This window comes from Pelophylax lessonae (genome assembly GCF_965119305.1).
Source record: "Pelophylax lessonae genome assembly, chromosome: 8".
Taxonomy (NCBI): domain Eukaryota; kingdom Metazoa; phylum Chordata; class Amphibia; order Anura; family Ranidae; genus Pelophylax; species Pelophylax lessonae.
This window is the reverse complement of record NC_138775.1, coordinates 139,080,506-139,103,393: the sequence shown is the minus strand read 5'-3', so window position 1 is coordinate 139,103,393 and position 22,888 is coordinate 139,080,506. Positions and strand designations below refer to the sequence as shown.

Genomic DNA, 22,888 nt, shown 5'->3' with positions numbered 1-22,888 from the left:
GGAAAGGGTAAACTGGGACCAAACCCTGGGATCACTGACCACAGAGGAAAAATGGGAATGCTTTAGAACAATATTAAGCAAAGGCATCTTGCAGTGCATTCCTATGGGGAATAAATTTAGAAGAGACAAAGCCAAACCTGGCTGGCTAAACCGTAGCGTTAAAAAACTTATTAGGGGAAAAAAATTGGCCTTCAAGAAATATAAATCAGAGGGCACAGTATCGGCCTTCCAGCAATACAAGGAGGAAAATAAGAAGTGTAAACACAAAATCAAGATGGCTAAAATCAACTTTGAGAGACAAATAGCGGAGGATAGTAAAAAAAACCCAAAGAAATTCTTTAAATATATCAACAGCAAAAAAACTAGGGCAGAGCATATTGCACACATAATTAATGATGATGGGAGGATGGTTACAGAGGACACTGAAAAAGCAACCGTGCTGAATTCTTTTTTCTCGTCAGTCTTTACGCAGGAAAAGGAAGGGTACACTGACCATGACTGTATGGTTAGTAGTAATACACAGGACTTGCCACTATGGCTAACAGAGGGGGAAATCAGGGAAAGACTGGATAAACTTAACACAAACAAATCACCAGGCCCGGATGGCGTACATCCGAGAGTGCTCAAGGAACTCAGTATGGTTATATCTAGACCACTGTTCCTGATCTTTGCTGACAGTATTAGGACAGGAGATGTACCAGGGGATTGGAGGAAGGCTAACGTGATTCCGATATTCAAAAAGGGCCAGAGACATATCCCGGGAAATTATAGGCCTGTCAGTCTGACATCAATAATATGTAAACTTTTGGAGGGGATGATAAGGGACTATATCGTAGAGTATGCTAAAGACAACAACATCATCAGTAGTAACCAGCACGGGTTTACAAATGGGCGTTCTTGTCAAACCAATCTCTTAGCATTCTACGAGGAAGTGAGCTGTGAGCTAGATAGGGGGAGACCAGTGGATGTGGTGTACTTGGATTTCGCTAAGGCGTTTGATACAGTTCCCCACAAGCGCTTAATTTATAAAATAAGGTCTGCAGGTATCGACAGCAGGGTTTGCTCTTGGATACGGAATTGGCTAAAAGGCCGTGTCCAAAGGGTGGTAATAAACAGCGCATACTCAGACTGGTCTGAGGTAGTAAGCGGGGTGCCCCAGGGCTCAGTCCTGGGACCAACCTTGTTCAATTTATTCATAAACAGCATTGAGGAAGGGATCAGTAGTTCGTTATCAGTTTTTGCAGATGACACAAAATTGGCCAGGGCAATAACTGCACAGCATGAAGCAGATATCCTACAGAATGACCTGGACAAAATTACGGAGTGGGCAACGACATGGCAAATGAGGTTTAATGTGGAGAAGTGTAAGGTTTTGCACTTGGGGACCAAAAACATAAAAACACAATACACGTTAGGAGGGGAACCCTTGGGGGAATCAAAAATGGAGAAAGATCTGGGAGTCTTGGTTGATGATAGATTAGGCCACAGCATGCAATGCCAAGCGGCAGCTTCCAAAGCCAACAGAATATTAGCATGCATAAAGAAAGGGATGTATTCCAGAGATAAGACTATAATCCTTCCACTTTATAAAACTCTGGTCCGACCGCATCTGGAGTATTCTGTCCAGTTCTGGTCGCCAGTCCTCAGGAGGGATGTGTTGGAGCTGGAGAAAGTCCAGAGAAGGGCAACTAAACTGATTAGGGGGTTGGAGGACCTTACCTATGAAGAGCGGCTGCAATCGCTCGATTTATTTTCCCTGGAGAAGAGACGTCTGAGAGGGGACATGATAGCAATTTATAAATATCTTAATGGGGATCTCAGCTTAGAAGAAAAGCTGTTCATTCGAAGGAATTGCATGAGGACTCGAGGACATACAATGCGATTAGAGGAGAAGCGTTTTAACCTCAGGCAACGTGGGGGGTTCTTTACTGTTAGGGCTACAAGATTGTGGAATTGTCTACCACAAGAGGTGGTTTCTGCGGGTAGTATGGTGACTTTCAAAAGACTCTAAAGCCCCATACACACACGCAGATCGTCGTCATACAAATGTTCGTCTTTTCTCCCCGGGATGTCGGTGTCTGTTGAAAAGTGCAAAGACAGCACAAGGACAGCACAAGAATTTTGTCCGCAGACTTCAGCTGACTGCAGAAGTGATGTCATGTAATGGTTAACTTTCCCTGTGTTTTTTATTTTCTGAGCATGCCCAGTCTTGCAAATCTGCGGTCTGTCGGCTGATTTCTGTACTGACAGGCAAACAATTGTCCGTTCTGGTGTCTGCAGACAAAAATTTTCATGTTTGCAAGAAAGACTCTTGTCCGCAGATTGTGTGCAGACATCTGTCGGAGGCACCATACTAACACGCATACAATCGGCAGATCTTTCGTCCGCCGACGTTTGTATGACGACGATCTGCGTGTGTGTACGGGCCTTTAGACTTGCATCTCAAGGATCAGGAGATTGAGGGCTATGTTAGATGATTACAATCACACACACCTACACAGGTTGAACTGGATGGACTATTGTCTTTATTCAACCTCACCTACTATGTAACTATGTAACCTGATCCCCCAAAGAGACAACTGGATATTCCCTGAATCAGCTTTACCTATAATTTTTAGTATCCAGTTATTTTATGTGCATTTAGGAAATAATCCAATCTACTGAGCTGACCAGAACCAGCTATTGAGGGAGTCTATTCCACATTTTTATAGCTCTAACTGTGAAGAAGGCTTTCTGTATTTTGTGATTAAATCCCTTTTCCTCCAGATATAAAGAGTGCCTCCGTGTCCCCTGTGATGACCTTAAAGTGAATAACTCAACACCGACTTCATGATATGGACCCCCTATTTATTTATTTATACATGTTGATCATATCCCCCTTAATCTCCTCTGTATAAGAGAGAAAAAATTCAGTTTTTGGATGTACAAAGGCGTCAAGGCATAACATACAGATGTACTGTAAGTTCTGGTTCTGTCTGTCAGCTACCTCTAGGGGCCCACCGCCCTTTTGGAAACACTTCCGCCTTGCTTCCTGACAATTGACTCTCCATCCTATTGGTCCTGGAGGTGCCACTGTGTGTACAGATAGTAGGAAGAGAACTTACCTCCAAATCAGTAATTATATGCTCTTATCTCTTTGACTAGGCTGTCATAACTCAATCATTTCTGATAATAGCTACATATACCTCATCAATGTTTTTTTTACAACCTAGGATTGACTTTGACAAAACTCAAAGTTCATGGGTTGGCTGGCACTCCCGGTCTCCGGACATGTTGGGGAGGCTATCTTACGCCCAAGATGTGACCTGTCCGGAGACGGAATGAGAGGCTAAGCATAATGCGACCATTGCTTGAGGCTGTTCCCCTTTCTTCTAGACTCAAAACATGGTTTAAGAGAATCCCCACCCCCCCCTTTTTTTTTTTTTTGTATGGGTGATGGCTCCCAGACACAGAATTGTCTCTCTAAACTAGATAAAACCTGAATACAACCCACAGGGGAAGACTCAGCTAAACTCTGACATTTTACGATCCACTTACTTTCTGTGGATACTCCCAAATACCTAAATACTTAACAAACAGAGTTAGCGAAGGCGCCTCTTTAAACATCAGGGATAAGCGACCCTCCCACCCCCTTTTTTTTTTTCCTCTCTCCATTCAAGGTTTTCTGTGTCCTGGATACCCAGGAGCATATCCATGACAATGGGGGGGGGGGGGGGGAATGATAAGGGGACAAATGAAGAGAAGGTAAAAGAAAAGGGGGATTTTGGATTTTGAAAGCTAAGTTAGCATGTTTTACTAAGTCGACGTTTTGTGTTCCTCTGATTATTATAGGTTCATTTAAACTCCTATGCAGCTTGCATATCCTGTTTCTTAAGTGTGTAATCTGACGATTCACCCAGTTTTTCTCAGGCACCCACACAGCACTTCCTCTGGGAATTTGCTGACCCTCCAGATCTCTTTTCATCCTATTTTCTCCAACCTATATCTGTAAGATAGCGGGCCTATCTATACCTCTGTTACTGATCTATCCTGTCTTACTCCTACTAACCACACTCAAAATTATTCCCCTACACACTTTTCTTTACTCCTCTACTCCCTTCCTTTCCCCTTTTTTTTTTCCCTCTTTTTTTTTGCCCTCCTCCCGAAACAAGCATTTTTACTAATCACTATACTGTATCTGCCTACCTTAAATATGCAATCTCACTCGCTGACGCTGAAATGTGTATCTCTCAATGTGAAGAGCCTCAATATCCCAGAGAAGAGATCTCAGGCGTTGACTGCATTTGCCAGATACAAAGCAAATTTTATTTTCCTAAAGAAACACACTTTAAATCTAATAGCACCCCAAAGCTAACAACCAAAGCTTTTCCAACTGTTCACCATGCAACCAACCCACACTCAAAAACAAAAGGGGTCTCAATTCTTATAGCTAAAAACTCACTTTTTAAATAACAGACGCGCTCCTTGATCCAGAAGGATGTTATATCTTTTTGAAAGGCACATTTGCCTCTAAACCCATTACACTGGCTAACATCTATTGCCCCAATGAACACTAAATTTCCTTCTTTCATAAGATTAGTGATCTTTTGCAATCATTCCAAACAGGCACCCTTAAACCCCTTGATGGACTCCTCCTCAGGTACTTCATATATAGCATTAAGACAAATTAACTCACAACTACATAACCTGACATTACACGATACATGGCAAACTCTTTTCACTAATGAGAAAGATATTTTTTTTCCCATTCCACACAATAAATATTCCAGACTGGACTATTTCTTCCTTTCTCAAAGAGAGCTTCCATACTTTTATCCACAGCCATCAGAGAATCTATGATTCTATCAGGCCACCACCCAATTTCATTAACCTTGTCCTTTGCAGAACCTTTGTCGTCCTCAAAAAACCGGACACTCAACGCAGCACTTCTTAAAGACCCTAACACGATACAGCATCTCACGACCAGCCTTTGCCTGTTTTCAACTCCAACTCCATACTAAATTGAATCAAAATATTGAAAGCAGCCCATAAAAGATCACTTACCCAAGAAACTTTAACAGAACTTACCCAAACCAGATCCCTCCTCTTAGAGGAATTGGGCAAACAAGCTAAAGATGTTACATTCTATATCAGAAGGTATTTTACGAACATGGCAATAAAAGCGTTCGCCTCCTTGCTTGAGCCATCCAAGCAACAAAATCTTTCCTCCACATCAACTACCTATATGACCATGATAACAAATTACTTTCCAGGATCAACGAGATTGCCCAACAGTTTGAAAGATACTATAGAAAACTATATAATATACAAAAGATCCATGGTCACTCATCCCTTAGAAGTAGCCATTCAAACCAGATTCTGTATTTTCTAGCTAAATTCTGCCCTAAAACTATTCCTCACCAAACAGCGAATGACCTTGAATGCACTTTACTATGACTGAGCTGAACGAGGTGATCAAACAGATGAAACCGGGGAAGAGCCCTGGACCTGATGACTTCAATATTATAAAAGCTTTCAAACTATAATATTGCCAAAATTGTTAAATGCCCTAAACGCCATTCCAGAGTCGCCAAACGACTACTACTTAACAGCTTTTTAGAGGCTTACATAACAGTAATCCCTAAAAAGGAGAAAGATGTAACAAAAGTAGAAAACCCCTCCCAGAACTAATGCATGAAGGAGTAAATATCCACCAGCAGCGCTACAATATTCCATGTGAAAACATATGAATAATTGCAAAAGTTCACAATGTCCTTTTACATCCGAGGGGTGAGATGGCCAACCGTGCTGGAGTAGAGTAAATCTATCACCTTCACCTCACCACATGCCCAGTCCCCCTGAATTGCTCACTCACCAGATACAGGTGATAGTTAGACCCTTTTGTATCCTCCAAAGGTACTTGATCGCTTCGGGAACTTCCAGACGATGACGAGCGGGACGGAGGTACCGGTAAGCTACACGGACGGCTGTGTTGTTATTGTATTAATTTTCACGCTGTTTTATACCTTTTTCCTGTAAGTGCATATATGTGGGGGGTAGGGGAATCAATAAAGTGGTCATTACGTTACTACTCTATAAGCCCCTTTATTTCTCCCTAATGCACTACCTTCCAACATAAGCAAAACAGGAGGAGGATCTGTGTTAGCAAACAGTATTGGGATATCCGGTTGGAGCAGTGGAAATCTGCAGTCCATATGTACCTTTGGAGGATACAAAAGGGTCTATAACCTGTATCTGGTGAGTGAGCAATTCAGGGGGACTGGGCATGTGATTAGGTGAAGGTGATAGATTTACTCTACTCCAGCACGATTGGCCATCCCTACCCCTCAGAAGGACATTGTGGACTTTTGCAATTATTTATATGTTTTCACATGGAATATTGTAGCGTTGCTTGTGGATATTTACTCTTCGTGCATTAGTTCTGGGAGGAGTTGTATGCACCTTTGTTTTATTTATGTACTTTAGGCAGTAGCTTTTAAATAATTTATATCATTTTATGGTTATTCAATATAGGTTATCCTGAGCGCTGGGTGATTGGCAGAGATGTATAGTAACGAAGTAGAACTACTTAAGTACTGTACTTAAGTACCGAAATGCGGTATCTGTACTTTCCTAGAGTAGAATTTTTTTCTCCTACTTCTACTTTTACTTCACTACATTTTTTCGATGATTTCGATACTTCTACTCAAGTATTTTTTTTTTGTGCTGCATAGTTACTCGTTACTTTTAAAAAAATTACCACTGCCAGAACAGTAGATGGCAGGTTGCATAAAGCTCAAAAAAATGTGTATAATGTCATTTGTAAATTAGCGCATACGAAAATAAAGGTTGTGTATAATAAAAGCTGCTATACCAAATCTTTCCAATAAAAAGAAAATATGAAACAAACAAATAAATGGTGCTACAGCGCTTAAAGTGCATCAAGAAACTACTAACAAACACAGGTTAATCATTTGAATAAATCATTTGAAATAATAAAAACAATATGATGTTCATACTTTTGACTTCTTTCTTTAATAACTACATAACACAGTACTTGTACTTCTACTTTCAGTACTTGAGTAGAAATTTTTTTTCAAAACTACTGGTACTTTTTACTTTTAGTACTTAAGTAGCAAATTTTTTGAAAAAACTACTTGCAATACTTAAGTAAAAAAAATGTTGAATACTTTAGTACTTCTACTTAAGTAACTTTTTCTGCGAGCACTTCCACTTCTACTCAAGTAATTTTTTGATCGAGCACTTGTACTTTTACTCAAGTAGAGATTTCAAGTACTTTATACAAGTCTGGTGATTGGGAATCATTTTAATTAATTTTTTTCAGTCTCAATTGTTTAAAGTTGAAAACTATAGGCCAAAATCCTTACTAAATTTCGACATTAAGCTACAGTATCTCACAAAAGTGAGTACACCCCTCACATTTTTGTAAATATTTTATTATATATTTTCATGTGACAACACTGAAGAAATGACACTTTGTTACAATGTAAAGTAGTGAGTTTACAGCTTGTATAACAGTGTAAATTTGCTGTTGCCTCAAAATAACAAAACACACAGCCATTAATGTCTAAACCGCTGGCAACAAAAGTGAGTACACCCCTAAGTGAAAATGTCCAAATTAGGCCCAATTAGCCATTTTTCCTCCCCGATGTCATGTGACTCGTTAGTGTTACAAGGTCTCAAGTGTGAATGGGGAGAAGGTGTGTTAACTTTGGTGTTATCGCTCTCACTCTCTCATACTGGTCATTGGAAGTTCAACATGGCACCTCATGGCAAAGAACTCTCTGAGGATCTGAAAAAAAAAAAATTGTTGCTCTACATAAAGATGGCCTAGGCTATAAGAAGATTGCCAAGACCCTGAAACTGAGCTGCAGTACGGTGGCCAAGACAATACATCGGTTTAACAGGACAGGTTCCACTCAGAACAGGCCTGGCCAAGGTCGACCAAAGAGGTTGAGTGCACATGCTCACCGTCATATTCAGAGGTTGTCTTTGGGGAATAGACATATGAGTGCTGCCAGCATTGCTGCAGAGGTTGAAGAGGTTGGGGGTCAGCCTGTCAGTGCTCAGACCATACGCCGCACACTGCATCAAATTGGTCTGCATGACTGTTGTCCCAGAAGGAAGACTCTTCTAAAAATGATGCACAAGAAAACAGTTTGCTGAAGACAAGCAGACTAAGGACATGAATTACTGGAACCATGTCCTGTGGTCAGATGAGTCCAAGATAAACTTATTTGGTTTAGATGGTGTCAAGCGTGTGTGGCGGCAACCAGGTGAGGAGTACAAAGACAAATGTGTCTTGCCTACAGTCAAGCATGGTGGTGGGAGTGTCATGGTCTGGGGCTGCATTAGTGCTGCCAGCACTGAGGTGCTACAGTTCATTGAGGAAACCATGAATGCCAACATGTACTGTGACATACTGAAGCAGAGTATTATCCCCTCCCTTCAGAGACTGGGCAGCAGGGCAGTATTCCAACATGATAACGACCCCAAACACACCTCCAAGACGACCACTGCCTTGCTAAAGAAGCTGAGGGTAAAGGTTAAGGACTAGCCAAGCATGTCTCCAGACCTAAACCCTATTGAGCATCTGTGGGGCATCCTCAAAACGGAAGGTGGAGGAGCGCAAGGTCTCTAACATCCAATAGCTCCGTGATGTCGTCATGGAGGAATGGAAGAGACCTCCAGTGGCAGCCTGTGAAGCTCTGGGGAACTCCATGCCCAAGAGGGTTAAGACAGTGCTGGAAAATAATGGTGGCCACACAAAATATTGACACTTTGGGCCCAATTTGGACAATTAGCCAATTAGGGGTGTACTCACTTTTGTTGCCAGCGGTTTAGACATTAATGGCTGTGTGTTGAGTGTTTTTGAGGGGACAGCAAATTTACACTGTTATACAAGCTGTACACTCACTACTTTACATCGTAGCAAAGTGTAATTTTTTCAGTGTTGTCACATGAAAAGATATAATAAAATATTTACAAAAATGTGAGGAGTGTACTCACTTTTGTGAGATACTGTATATGCAAAAATGCTAGCTAACACACTCCTTCCATTGCTCCCCTCTCTGAAAAAACTTGACTAAGTAGACATAGTTAGTGAGGTTGAAAAAAGACATCAGTCCATCCAGTTCAACCTATGATGCGTGTGTGTGTTTGCTTTTAACCGTACATTGTATACCCCTGTATGTTGTGGTCTTTAAGGTGTCCATCTAATAGTTTTTTGAAACTATCAATGCTCCCTGCTGATATGACTGCTTGTGGAAGAGAATTCCACATCCTTACCGTTCTTACAGTGAAGAACCCCTTACGCACTTTAAGGTTAAACCGCCTTTCCTCTAGTTTTAGTGAGTGACCACGTGTCTTATGGTATCTCCTTTCTCTGAATAGTTTGTTCCTTATGCTCGGGTCACCAGTACAGTATTTGTACATTGATATCATATCCCCCCTCAATCGTCTTTTCTCCAGAGAGAAAAGGTTCAGGGCTTGTAGTCTTTCCTCATAGCTGATGTCCTCCATTCCCCTAATTATTTTTGTTGCCCTTCTCTGGACTTTCTCCAGTTCCAGCACATCCTTCCTGAGGACCGGTGCCCAGAACTGGACAGCATACTCCAGATGTGGCCGGACCAGAGTCTTGTAGAGTGGGAGAATAATCTCTTTATTTCTGGAGTGAATCCCCTTTTTTATACATCCCAGTATTCTGTTGGCTTTGCTTGCGGCGGCTTGGCATTGCATGCCACTGCCAAGCTTGTTGTCTACCAGTACCCCCAAGTCCTTTTCCATCCTAGACTCACCCAGAGGTTCCCCCCCTAGTGAGTAGCTTGCTTTCTGGTTTCTGCCCCCCAAGTGCATTACTTTACATTTATTAACATTAAACCTCATCTGCCATGTAGTTGCCCACCCCGTTATTTTGTTCAGGTCTGCTTGCAAGGTTTCCACATCCTGCATAGAAGATATTGGCATGCCTAGTTTAGTATCATCTGCAAATACTGAGATTGTGCTAGATATCCCCTCCTCTAGATCATTTATGAACAAATTAAACAGGATTGGTCCCAGGACAGAACCCTGGGGGACCCCACTTTCCACACCCGCCCAATCCGAGTACTCCCCATTAATCACCACCCTCTGTACTCTCCCCTGGAGCCAGTTCTCTATCCAGGTACTCACCTTCTGATCCATACCTACCTTCCTTAGTTTGTACAGTAATCGTTTGTGGGGAACGGTGTCAAAGGCCTTTGCAAAGTCCAGATACACCACATCCACAAGCTTACCTTTATCTAGGTGGCTGCTCACTTCATCGTAGAAGGTTAATAGATTGGTTTGGCACGAACGATTTTTCATGAATCCATGCTGATTACTACTTATAATACCGTTTTCATTACTAAAGTCTTGTATGTGGTCCCTTAACATCCCCTCCAAAATTTTGCAGACTACAGATGTTAGGCTGACCGGCCTATAGTTACCCGGGATATATCTCGGCCCCTTCTTAAATATTGGTACCACGTTAGCTTTTTTCCAATCAGCTGGCACCATACCCGTCTGTAAACTATCCTTAAAGATCAAGAATAATGGTCTGGCGATCACCTGGCTGAGCTCATTAAGAACCCTCGGGTGCAAGCCATCCGGTCCCGGGGATTTGTTTATGTTAAGTTTCTCTAGTTTGGCTCTAAGTCTATCTTCTGTTAGCCATGGTGGCACTTCCTGAGGTGTATTATTTAGTTCGGCCTTACAAGCTGGGTTTGTGTAGCCCCCCCGTAGACAACACCATCAAGGCACTTAACATCCATCACTGGCTCTCTATGGTTGGAGACCAGGGCTTTTTACTCTCCCTGGGTGCCGAAAAGGCGTTTAACAGGGTGGCCTGGGACTATATGAATAAAGCACTACGAGCCTTGGATTTGCACCCTTGTATGCAAGCAAGCATTCTTGCACTTTATTCTAACCCAACAGCCGTGTGCGAGCTAATGAAAGAAAAAAACAACAATGTAGGAGCGCTAACAAAACCTCCAGCACATGAAGGGTAAATGGGTTAGAACGGGTGGGAGAGGGGAAGGGAAGAGAACATGGGGAATAGAAACTGCAAAAACAAACAAAAAAAAAAAAAATGGAGATGAAAAAAATACCATAAATTGATGAATGACAGAGTCCTGATGGAAAATGTCCAAGGCACGAGCTGCTCTCCACAGACAAGAGGAATTCTGAACTAAACAAAAGAAAAAGAGAGAGAGCGCTCTAAGTGCAGACAGTCTTTATTAATAACAAGGCATAGGTAATATAAACTCACTAGAAACCAAAGTCATCGAGCTGTGTCAAGTCATGGACATCAGGAATTCCTCTGGGAGGTGCCATCCACTCGTGTGCAGCAGTTCAGAAGCTTGATCGCTGATCAGAGGAGAAAAGGAAGCCGGCTACCTCCTCCAGCAGTCGGCGGTCAGCGTCTAAGGCAGCGGCTGCGATGTGCGGTGGAAGCTGGAACGCGGCCTCGCTGCGAGTTAATGGTCTCCTGTCGGACGCCTTTAACACTAAAAATGGGACTCGCCAGGGATGTTCACTTTAACCCCTGATATTTGTTTTAATGCTAGATCCCTTTGTTAACATAATACGGGCAAACAAAGACATCTACGGCATCACTATGAATAATACTGTATATAAGTTAGCTGCATTTGCTGACGACTTTTTATTTCTCCTTTCTAAACCACAGATACCCCTTCCCAATTTACTTAAAGATTTTACACATTTTGGCCACCTATCTAACCGAAAAACTAACAACTCTAAGTCGCAAGCGCTCAATATCTCCCTCCCGACTCCATTGTTCTCTCTCTGTAAAGACAATTTCCCTTTTACATGGGCACCAGACGTGATAACCTATATAGGGATCCAGATACCCTCCTTATTTAGAGACCTTTATGACAGAAACTTTACCCCGTTTCTCAAAAAAAATACAGGACGATTTAAAGGGGTGGATGAGTCTCAACATTTCATGGTTTGGACGCTCAGCCCAGAATACTTTAACTGATTCAAACTATCCTAATCACCCTGCCCAACTTGTTCTTTTCTATGAATAAGCGTGCGTACTCGACATTTATTTGGAAAAGTTCTACCCCTCGTATCAAATAAACTCGGCTCATTCTTCCTAAAATAAAAAGAGGGGATTGATTTACCAAATCATTTTAAATACTATCTAGCATGTCATCTTACTCACATTGTAGATTGGAACGTTCATCACCAAAGAAAAGCTTGAGTGACATTAGAAGATGCCCAATCCCCGTTAACTCATACATTACATCGGCTTTCACCCCTAAACCCTTTTATGCATCTAGGCTGTGAACATTTTCATAAATGTGGTATCCCCATACTCAGGAGGCATAGAAGAATGTATTTTGGGATGTAATTGCAAGTATGCCTATGCTGTGTGTGAGAAATAGCTTGTTAAAATTACAACTTTGTAAAAAAAAAAAATATTTAATTTGTTCCTTTTTCAAAAAACCGTGACAAATTACAACTTCAAAAAACTCCCCATGCCTCTTATTAAATACCTTGGACTGTATACTTTCCAAAAAGAGGTAATTTAGGGGGTATTTGTACTGTCCTGGCATTTTAGGATCCCATGAAATGAGAGGCAGTCAGTAGATCAGGACTGGTCAATTTTTAAATATATACAGTATATGTCATAGTATGTAGACTCTATAACTTTCACACAGAATAAATATTACACACTGTTTAGGTTATTTTTAACCAAAAATATTTGCAAAATTTTATAACAAAAACGAAGGAAAAAGTAGTATTTTTCTCAACATTTTTGGTATTTTTTTCGTTTACATAGCAAAAAAAAAAAACAAAAACGGTGAAATAATACCTCCAAAAAAAGCTCTATCTGTCTCAAAAAAAAAGATAAAAAATTGAATAAGGGTACAGTGTTGCATGCCTGAGTAATTAATGAAAATACAATGATCGTGAATACTCCTGCGCTAACACTACTAATACATAGTTTGACGTATAGTATGTGCAAACACACTCTAATGGGTGCTGCTCACATTAATATATACATTGCCACACGTGGATGAAATGATAAGTAAGAAATAATGCGATGCTCCTGCCACTAGTTCTAATTTTTTAATAACACCTTACTGCATGGAATGGTACCTTTAAATTGAGGTAGAGCAAACGTGGTACCAATTTACAAAAAATTTAAACGTATACCAGGAAACTACAGAACAGTCAGCCTAACATCTAGTATGTAAGGTATTTGATGGAAAGGTAAGGGACGCTATACAGATTTATTTGCAATAAATGTATCATGTGACAACCAGTATGGATTTATGAAAGACCATTCTTGCCAGACCAACCTATTATCAGTCTATGGGAAAGTAAGTAAGAAATTAAATGGTCGAAGTCCAGTCGACTTAGTTTAACAAAATTTTGCATTTGATACTGTACCTCACAAACATATAATCTTTAAAATACAGTCTGTTGGGGTTGATGAAGATGTATCTATATGGATGGGAAACTGATTGCATGAACAAGTTCAGAGAGTAGTGATGAATGACTCATTCTCTGAATGGTGTAAAGCTGTCAATGGCGTGCCCCAGGGTTCTGTATTGAGATCAATGATGTTTAGTTTGTTAATGATGTAGAGGTTGGAATCAAGAACTCAATTTCAGTGTTTGCTGATTATGCCAAAATATGCAGGGAAAAAACTTTGGTACAGGATAAAGCATCATTACAGGAAGATTTTGACAAAATGGGGGTTGGGCACTTACATGGCAGATGGAATTCAAAATCAAGAAATGTACAGTCATGCACTCGGGTGCCAAATAAACATATGCAAATAACACATTAGGAGCAGAGTCTAATCTAGCCTGTCTGATGTGGGGATGCAGTATAAAAATGACAGTCAACCCCCCCCCCCAAAAAAAAAAAAAAAGAGTATATACCTTTGCTAAAAATACACAAAATTGCTAAATTGCTCCAAATATCACAAAAGTTTACCCACTATCAGATTTTGGAAGAGCCTTTATTTTTTCTTCTTGATGTCTCAGACATTCCGAATGAAAAAACCTACAAGAAATCCATTCAGTGCCATCTTCTTTATGCTGCCAAGTCATGCATTTCTCTCCACAACCTCCCTTCATTGGGCTTTCGCTCAAAGGGGTTGAACAGTTGATCCAGATGGAGAACCTTGTGCTTTCTACTCAAAATACTGTATACATGAGCTGTATTCCAAAACCTGGGTCCACTGGAACATGTTTATCTATTCTGCGGAGGGTAAGGCTCTCTTCAAGACGAGTCCTATCGCTAACTGAGGTCCTGTCTTGGTCTCAATCCCTTCTTGCCTCTCCCCCTCCTTTTTGTGTGAGATATGATATCTACTGGATCATTCCATGCTGGGGACAAAAACTGCACAGTTGTCATATCCTTGAGGTCTGGGTTTCCATCTAGCTCCACTTTGTTGGGGTTACACCTGGCATATATGTTAGGTCCCCTTAGGAGACATAGACTACTCTGTCTTTTTTCTGCCGTCACTGTTCTATGTTTCTATAGAGTCTGCCATTTTTTGTTTTTTTATATACTGTATATGTTTTGTATAGATCTATGTGTGTCCCAAGAATGTTTAAAGCAATTTTTTTTGTTGGTTCTTTACCTCTTCTTGAATTTTATTGCAAGCATCAACTACCCTTTCAGTAAAATAATACTTTCTAAGATTGGTTATGAACTTTCCTATAGTTAGTTTGAGGTCATGTCCCAGTGTTATTGATTTTGGTTTTATATTGAAAAACTGCCCTCTTGGACCTTACCCCCCCCCCCCTCCCCCTTGATTCATTTAAAGGTTTCAGTCATGTCTCCTTGTAGCACCCTCTAGTGTGCTAGATGTAGGTTAGGTTTTGTAGTGTAGGTTTGTTAGCATAGGTAAATTTAGTTAGCTCCGGGCAAAGCCTGAGCTGTCAATCTGGGTCAGGGTTTAGTCACTCAGGGCTAGATGACTCATCTGACAGCTCTCTCTGGCACTTCCCCCTGGTCTGGAAGTTTGTAGTAACCTGCAGAACAGGAGGGTGGGAGTAAGGAGGGGCTGCCAAGCATATTAATGAGGCCTCAGCCAATCCCCAATAGAGGACTGGCAGGGGGCAGAGCTTACCTCATACATAGACATGAGCCATGTCAGCAGGGACAGTCGGTTGGAAGATGGAGATATAGTGATGTGGAGGCTGTCAGTTGCCCTCGGGTGCTGGAAGGAACCTTACCACAATATATGGAGGAAGCCCTTCCTGGAGGCATAGGTGCAAGTGAAAGAACAGTGTGAGTAGAGCAGCACTCATGGAGACTTAAAAAAGGGAGGAGACTGCCATATATAGCCAGTTCTCTCTGAAGACTGCAGTGTGCCAAGTCTTCATCCCTTCCCTGGGAGATCTCCTGCATAGTCAGCCGGGTGGACTGTGACGAAAAGTTAGTCTGGAGGGCTAGTAGTGAAAGGGGCAGTTGGGTTGGCAGTGTCTGAAGACATGGTACTGGGACCAGTAGCCACAGGAGGGAAAGTGCAAGCTGATCACTGTAATCTGCTACACAAGGGACATTGAGTTCCTGCCTGCAAAGGGCCATTTCTACATCTGACTGTGCCTGTCAAATCCATTAACAGTGATCCAGCTGGAGACTGCAAGCAAGTGAAGTGCAGGAGGAGTGTCAAGAAGACTGTATATAGAAAGATATTACTGAAGTTGTTGCCAAAGTTTTGTTGCTGAGGTTAAGTGGGTATCACAAAATCTCCCATTCCTATTTAAGTAATTAACCCTTAACTAACCACAAAAACAATGCTGCAGACTGTTCTCTGTCTCTGGAGTGCCTGTGAAAATTTGGTGTGTCTGGCTTTGCAGGGTGGGGGATTCCAGTTCATCTGCGGCTCTTTAGGGCAGTGTTTCTCAACTCCGGTCCTCGGGGCACACCAACAGGCCAGATTTTAAGTATTACCTTGGGGAGATGCAGACTAGAGTACTGCAATCACTGAGCAGCAAATGATATCACCTGTGATGTATTTCAGTTTTCTTGCAAACCTGGCCTGTTAGTGTGCCCCGAGGACCGGAGTTGAGAAACACTGCTTTAGGGGATGCACTATATATCCCCTTTCTCTTCTTTTCCCTAGACTTTACATGTTAGGTTCCTGAAGACGCTCTAAATATGTTTTATTACCCAGATCTTTTACCATTTTTGTTACCCATCTCTGGACTCTTATCAATGTTTTTTTGTTAGTGAGGTCTCTAGAACTGGACATAGTTTTCAAAACAAAATCTTGCTAAAGATCTATATAGGGCAATCAGGACCTCCTACTGGTGTGACCCCTTTAGTGATGTATCCCAGAATTCTATTTGCTTTTACCACTGTTTGCTCATTTTGCAATCATCTGAAATATGTGATTTAGTTTCAGTTAGTAAGTTACTCTTCTATTGTTTTGTATATGGTCGTGTCGGTTTTTTTCCTGTCAGGGATTTGTGTACTTTAAGTTGTATGGTCTCCATGGCCGTTGTCTACACAGCTATTTGAATGCTGCAAAAAAAAAAAAAAAAATTACACAAAAATCACACAAAACGCAACATATCATGCAAAATTTCTGCTAAACAAAATGATAAAACTGCATTGAGTTAATACTAAGGTCCGTGTGTGACTGAGATATTGGGGGGTCATTCAAATGGGTGCTGTGGTCTGCACAGTATGAACCAGTGGGGTTTTTTTTGTTTTTTTATGTGGCTGGAGCTATGTGCACACAGTGTATGTTACACTATGGTGGTGCAGAGGCTGTAAGAACACAACAACAGGTCCTCATTTGACAGGTGTGTTGGTGTAGATGTACGGCCCTGAACATAGACAGTAAGCATTCAGGGCCACCCACTCATTAGAACCTGCAGATGTGTTCATACAGCTGCTGCTGCCTCATAGAGTAACATTTGGCTGCAGCCAAACAACCAAAAATAAAAACAGTTTATTCACACTGTATAGGCCAGAGAACTTACTTTTTAAATTATTTTTTTCCATCTTTTAAAACATTTTTTACATATTTTTACATTTTACAAATCATTATTTTTTTCACAACTTTGTTGGGGGGCTGGACTGGACAGTGAATGAATGGGAAGTGCTCTGTTCTTGTTCATTCACAAACGGAAACCATAGTAAACACAGTTTACTATGCTTCAGTGGTGAATGAACACAGTGAGTAATCAGTCCTGATCAGTCACTGTGTACATTAAGAAAAGGAAGGGTCTAGTAAATTACATATTTACCAAAACCTTCGCTCACCATCCTGAAACATCCCCCGCAGTCAGTGGGATAGGAGGGAAGAGAAGCCTACAGTGCTGCTAGGGGCAGGGGGAAGAGGAAGGTGGACAAGGAGGATGATCTGGGTGGCAGGGGGAAATAATAGAACCGATCCTTTGTGTGGCTGTCTCTCTACTTCAGCTAACAAAGCTAGCAAAGTACTGTCATGCAACAAAAAACTCATACAGACAAGAGATAAATCAATAATTCCACCCCTTTACAAAACACTGGTTCAGCCTGATCTTGAACATGCAGTTCAGTTTTGGTCACCAATCCTCAGGACAGACGTTGTTGAATCAGAAAGAGTTTGAGAAGGGCAACAAAATGATTAGTGGGAAGGAGGATCAGTTGGGGTTATTGACCATTGGGGATATGAGGAATAATTACATTACAGCTAGTTATTCACTCTGGGGAAGATGCGCTTAAGAGGGAATATAATTACAATAAGGGCCGGCCTTAGGTGTTTAGGTGCCCTGTGCAAGCTAATCTTGTGGCGCCCCCTCCCCTTCCATCCTCACCCCTCGCCCCCTGGTCACCTAAACATACACAAAGAGGAAAAAAATATTTGTAACAAATAAGAGAGAGATGCAATGGCTGTGGGCATGGTACAGGAGATGCAGGGGCTGCGGGCATGGTTCAGGAGATGCAGAGGCTGTGGGCATGATTCAGGGGCTGCAGGTGGGGTGCAGGAGATGCAGGGGCTGCGGGCATGGTGCAGGAGATGCGGGCATGGTGCAGGAGATGCAGGGGCCACGGGCATGGTGCAGGAGATGCAGGGGCTGCAGGCATGGTGTAGGAGATGCAGGGCTGTGGGCATGGTACATGCAGGGCTGTGGGCATGGTACATGAGAGGCAGTGCTGCGGGCATGGTACAGGAGATTCTCCTGAAGAATCTCCTGTACCATTGCCGCAGCACTGCATCTCCTGAGGGGTCTCACTTACCGTTTGGTGAGGCACCTTGCATTTAAAAATAGCGCCGCCCCATGCCAACACGTCACTGTGCATGCACCGTCTGCCCGAGAATAGCCGAGCGTGTACGGGCTTTCCCGAGTGACAGTGGCTCATGCACAGTGTACCTTTTGGGCCGGCCACGGCCATTTTTTGTTTCAGTTGCGTTGATCTTCAACCAGCCCCATCTTCAGACAGTCCTGCTGTGACTCGTCCTAGCTGTGAGTAACTGATGGCTGCGAGCTGTGATGGCCGCACGGCGCCCCTGTTGCCCATAGAGCCCTGTGCGGCTGCACAGCTCGTACACCCCAAAGGTCGGCTCTGATTACAATGTACAAATATAGAGTTGACTTCAGTAATTGTAATAAACTGTTCGCTCTAAGGTCCCAGAAGGGAACAGGAGGACATGATTTAAAGTTGGAAGGAAGGAGGTTTAACCTTAGATTGCAGAAAGGGGGTTCTTTACTGTTAGAGCAGTGAAAAATGTGGAGCTCCTTCCCCAGAAAGTGGTACTAGCTGAAAGAGTCGACAACTTCAAAATATTTTTAGTTGTCTTTCTCAGGAAACAGGATATAAAATATAAAAATAAGTGTGTTGTTAGAAAGTAAAAATCACAAACATATAAACACAGGAGGTTGAATTGGATGGACCTGTGTCTTTTTTTCAACCATAAACTATGTAACTGTGTAACCTGTTATGTATTTTGCATCTCAACAGATCACACACATTTCAGTAGCTTGGGACTAACATCACCTTTGACACCTCAGATCGGTATTCCTCTGGCTCAGAATAACAGAGCGCAACTAGTGCCTGGAATCCCCTTACAAGACCAAGATTTCTCAAAATATGCTACAATAAAAACGTCAGGTAAGAACTGTACTAGAGAACAACAGACTCAGGACATGAACCAATTGCCCCACAGTAATAATCGGGATTCTTGGAAACCTGTCATGAAAAAATATGAAAGCTATTTGAGACGTCCTTCAGAAAATGCTTATTGCCTGGCTACTTTCATAGTATTTTGGATTTATTACTTTGGTGATTGATTTACTAAAACTGTAGAGTGCAAAATATGCTGCAGCTGTGCATGATAGCCAAATTCTAATTTCAGCTTGATCAATTAAGCTTTGACAAAAAAAAAAAACTGGAAGCTGATTGGTTTCTATGCAGATCTGCACCATATTTTGCACTCACCAGTTTTAGTAAACCAACCCCTTTGGGCCTCTGATCCAGAATAAGTATGCAGAACTGGTATACTGGCCAAACTCTTTACTTCCTACATGCTTATTGTGGTTTAGTAATGGCTCAGACTGATTCAGATCATAGGAACATTTGGTGGGAACTGTCCAGCCAAATATCCAATAATGCTTTGCAAAAGACCTCACTGAGGTCACCTGAGGTAAAGTGCAAATCTTTGATCAATGATGGTCTTTGGCCAAATCCCAGGCCAGAGAGAGGAACAGTGTCAGGGTTATTTGGGGAGGTCAAATTTACAAATTGAAATGAAATGTCATATTTTGATCTGTATAGAATTAGCAATGACATCTATTTTTGTCAGGTTACTAAAAGGGTAAATATCCTTTAAAAAAAAAAAGCCTGTTCAGGAAATTCTTAAACAGGTTTACCCCAGACATGCTGTGTTGATCCAAGCTAATAAATAATGAATAGTCTGTTGACTTTCTTTAAGATAAGGTCTAAGACACTATTCCAAGGTAATCTTGTTTGCGTGGGATCATAAAACAAGTCAGTATTTTTCTGTGTTTAGATCCATTTTAAAATAAGATTTAAAGATATATATTATAATCTTATATGTAAAGGAATTTTAACACTGAAATATATATATAACTAGCATACATAGATATGTAGAAGACCGTTATATATTAAAATAATTTCATATTTTGCTAACTTCTAACTTTACTGATTTTGATGACTCATCTCTGTATGTCAAGACAGACTTCAGTAAACATTTGTAAATTGTAAGATGTAGAAAGCATCATAAAATTTTGTTTGACCTTGCTGGACTCCAGAAGGTCTGGATTGTAAGCTATTGGTCAATATAAGGTTCGAAGTTTATTTGAAGATAAATAATGCTGTCATACTGAACCTAAGTGCAATGCAATACTGCCATTTTTGCTGACTGCTACTAATTGAAGTCTTAGGTTAAAAAGTCAAATCCAATATATTTTAAATAAGATATATTAAATATTAGAATGGTGTTATCAAGATTAATCTTTATTCAGATACCTGGTGGATTAAATGGACATGTCATAGATGAGAGCATGGTTACATTTTTATGTTGTTTTATAATAGTCTTAAATGGAGAAATCTTTATTTAATTTTAATATACTGGTTGACCAAGAGGTGTCACCCTATGACATCACCAGTTAATGAATAAGATGTTCCAACCAATGATGATCATGTTACTCCCTCTGGGTTTAACTTATGGTAATTTTAATAATCCTTTGTTCTATATCATATAAAAGCCCAGATGAGAGAGACACATGACACATGACATTTTGCCCAATATACATCACACATACAACATACACACTACTACAATCATGCATAGACTCATCTACACAACCTCCATTTCGTTCCACCATGTATCTGAACCTTTGAGGGATGCCAAACGAAGCTCCTCCCTAATTGGCCACCATCTTGGAAAAGCAGCCATCTTAAGGAACCTGGTAACTACTATTCTAAGCTAGCGGCCATTTTAAATATGGTAAATATGCCTTGCTGTTTATTTGATTATTATTCAATATTGTTTATGTACTTCCTTAAATGTTTTACATTGCATATTTAAAGGGTAACGAAAGTACAATCCCAGCCGTATAAACCATATATAGATTTTTCTCTAAAGAGATGATTTTTGCTTTTTATACATTTTTATTAATATCAGATTTAGCGCATTATTGCGAATTTAGTCTTCCGTTTTGCATGGCTTATTCTCACTCCATCTGCAGTGGAATGACTTTCGGCCGTGTGATTGCGCAGACAATTGTGGTCTGATTGTATAGTATACTTAAATATGGTTTCTACTACATCTGGGGAAATTGTAATCTTGCTTTCGTTTCACTTTAACTTTGTTTCAGTTTCACTTTCATTATTGAGCTACCCATCACATTGCATTTATTGTTTGAAGTTTGTATTTTTGTGAAGTTATCTTTTTGTGTCATCTCAAGCTTGATCATTTATCGTGATTACATGTCTCGTGAATAAAACTTTTATATATTCCATACTGTAGACTGTTTTCACTAAGATTGGTATATGCTTTTAAAAAGAAATTAATCAATAAAAAGAATTCGCTACATATTGATTTATGGAATAAGTTGAGATTCTCCTTTCGCACAGATCTTTGCTTATTATTAACCATAAATAGACAGTGTTATATTCAGAGCAGTATAAACATTCTGACATAATGGAGGCACAGCGAAATATTATTAATGTATTATTAATTCTGACAACAGCTAATGGTATTTCAGGGAAAGAGAAGTTTCTTTAGCTTTTGGTGCTTTAAGGCCCATACACACGATACAAAAATCAGAAGGAAAATTTAATCCGAAGAAAGACCTGCCGATTTTCGGATTGTTAGTATAGTGCTTTCGACAGCCGATTATGAATTTTCAGATGTGCAGGCTATAAAATTTTTATCAAATTACATAAATATTGCTGCGCCAAGTGAAAATTAATCAAACAAATAATAATTGTGCATATTATAAATAAACAATATTAAACTATTAAACGCAAATCAATGCAGATAATAGGTGCGATAAAGTGCAAAAAAGTCCCAGTGTAGGTGATCAGGTGAATATTCAATAGTAAAAAACACAAAAGCTCAGTGAATAAATAACCAAAAATCTATTCAAAATGCTCTCAATCTTCATCTGTATTCAGTAAATAAAGTGCCACAGTGCTCCACACTCCACACATGTGCTCCTGGTGACTAGTGCCAAATTAGCAGCTCACCTCAAGGATAGACTCCAAGGAGTCATACACGCATAGATATCGTATAGATCAGCAGCCTATTAACTCCACTCCTTCCACTTTAACTGCCCTCCGAATGCGATAGGGATCACAGCAGAACTCAGCAGAAAAACAAAGGGGAGATAGGATCCAATGCTCTCAGTTTTAAATGCTTTATTTGTAAATCGAGAGATAAAATAAACTCACATTACCCTGCACTTTAGCAGTGCGGGCTGAAAACAGCAGATACAGTAGTTCGTGATAACAGGACTTCCTAGGAACAGACGTACTGTGAGTAGGCTCCTTCCCTCGTATGCGTTACGTCAGATGACTTCGTCAGCGGGGTGGAGCCTGAACGGACCGTCCGTCCTATGTAGTGCCATGTTAATGATTACCCGCCCAACTACTGGAAACAATGCTGTGGTGCGCAGCGCCATGCCCTGAATCCAGCTCGCACTCTGCATAGCAGTACCACAAGCATTACGGGATGATCATTTACAAATGCAAGGCACATTAACAGGAAAAATCATCTCCCATATTCAAATAGGAGACTAGTTAAAAATAAATAAATATAAAAGGATACCATTACTTATTTATATATTAGGAGCCTACTCCCATCCAATCCCCGGAAGTTCTGTCTTTTACACATTAACTCCTTCATTACCTATTTTCA

At 40.8% G+C, this 22,888-nt stretch overlaps 1 protein-coding gene across 1 annotated transcript in view; it reads left to right on the top strand.

Moving 5' to 3' along the window:
- SHISA8 (shisa family member 8) overlaps window positions 1–22,888 on the top strand; it is a 171,150-nt gene that overhangs the window by 115,530 nt on the left and 32,732 nt on the right. Inside the window, exon 3 of the mRNA XM_082265112.1 lies at window positions 18,967–19,116. Within this exon, the coding sequence (XP_082121238.1) occupies window positions 18,967–19,116 (150 nt within the window). The remainder of the gene's footprint in view (window positions 1–18,966; window positions 19,117–22,888) is intronic.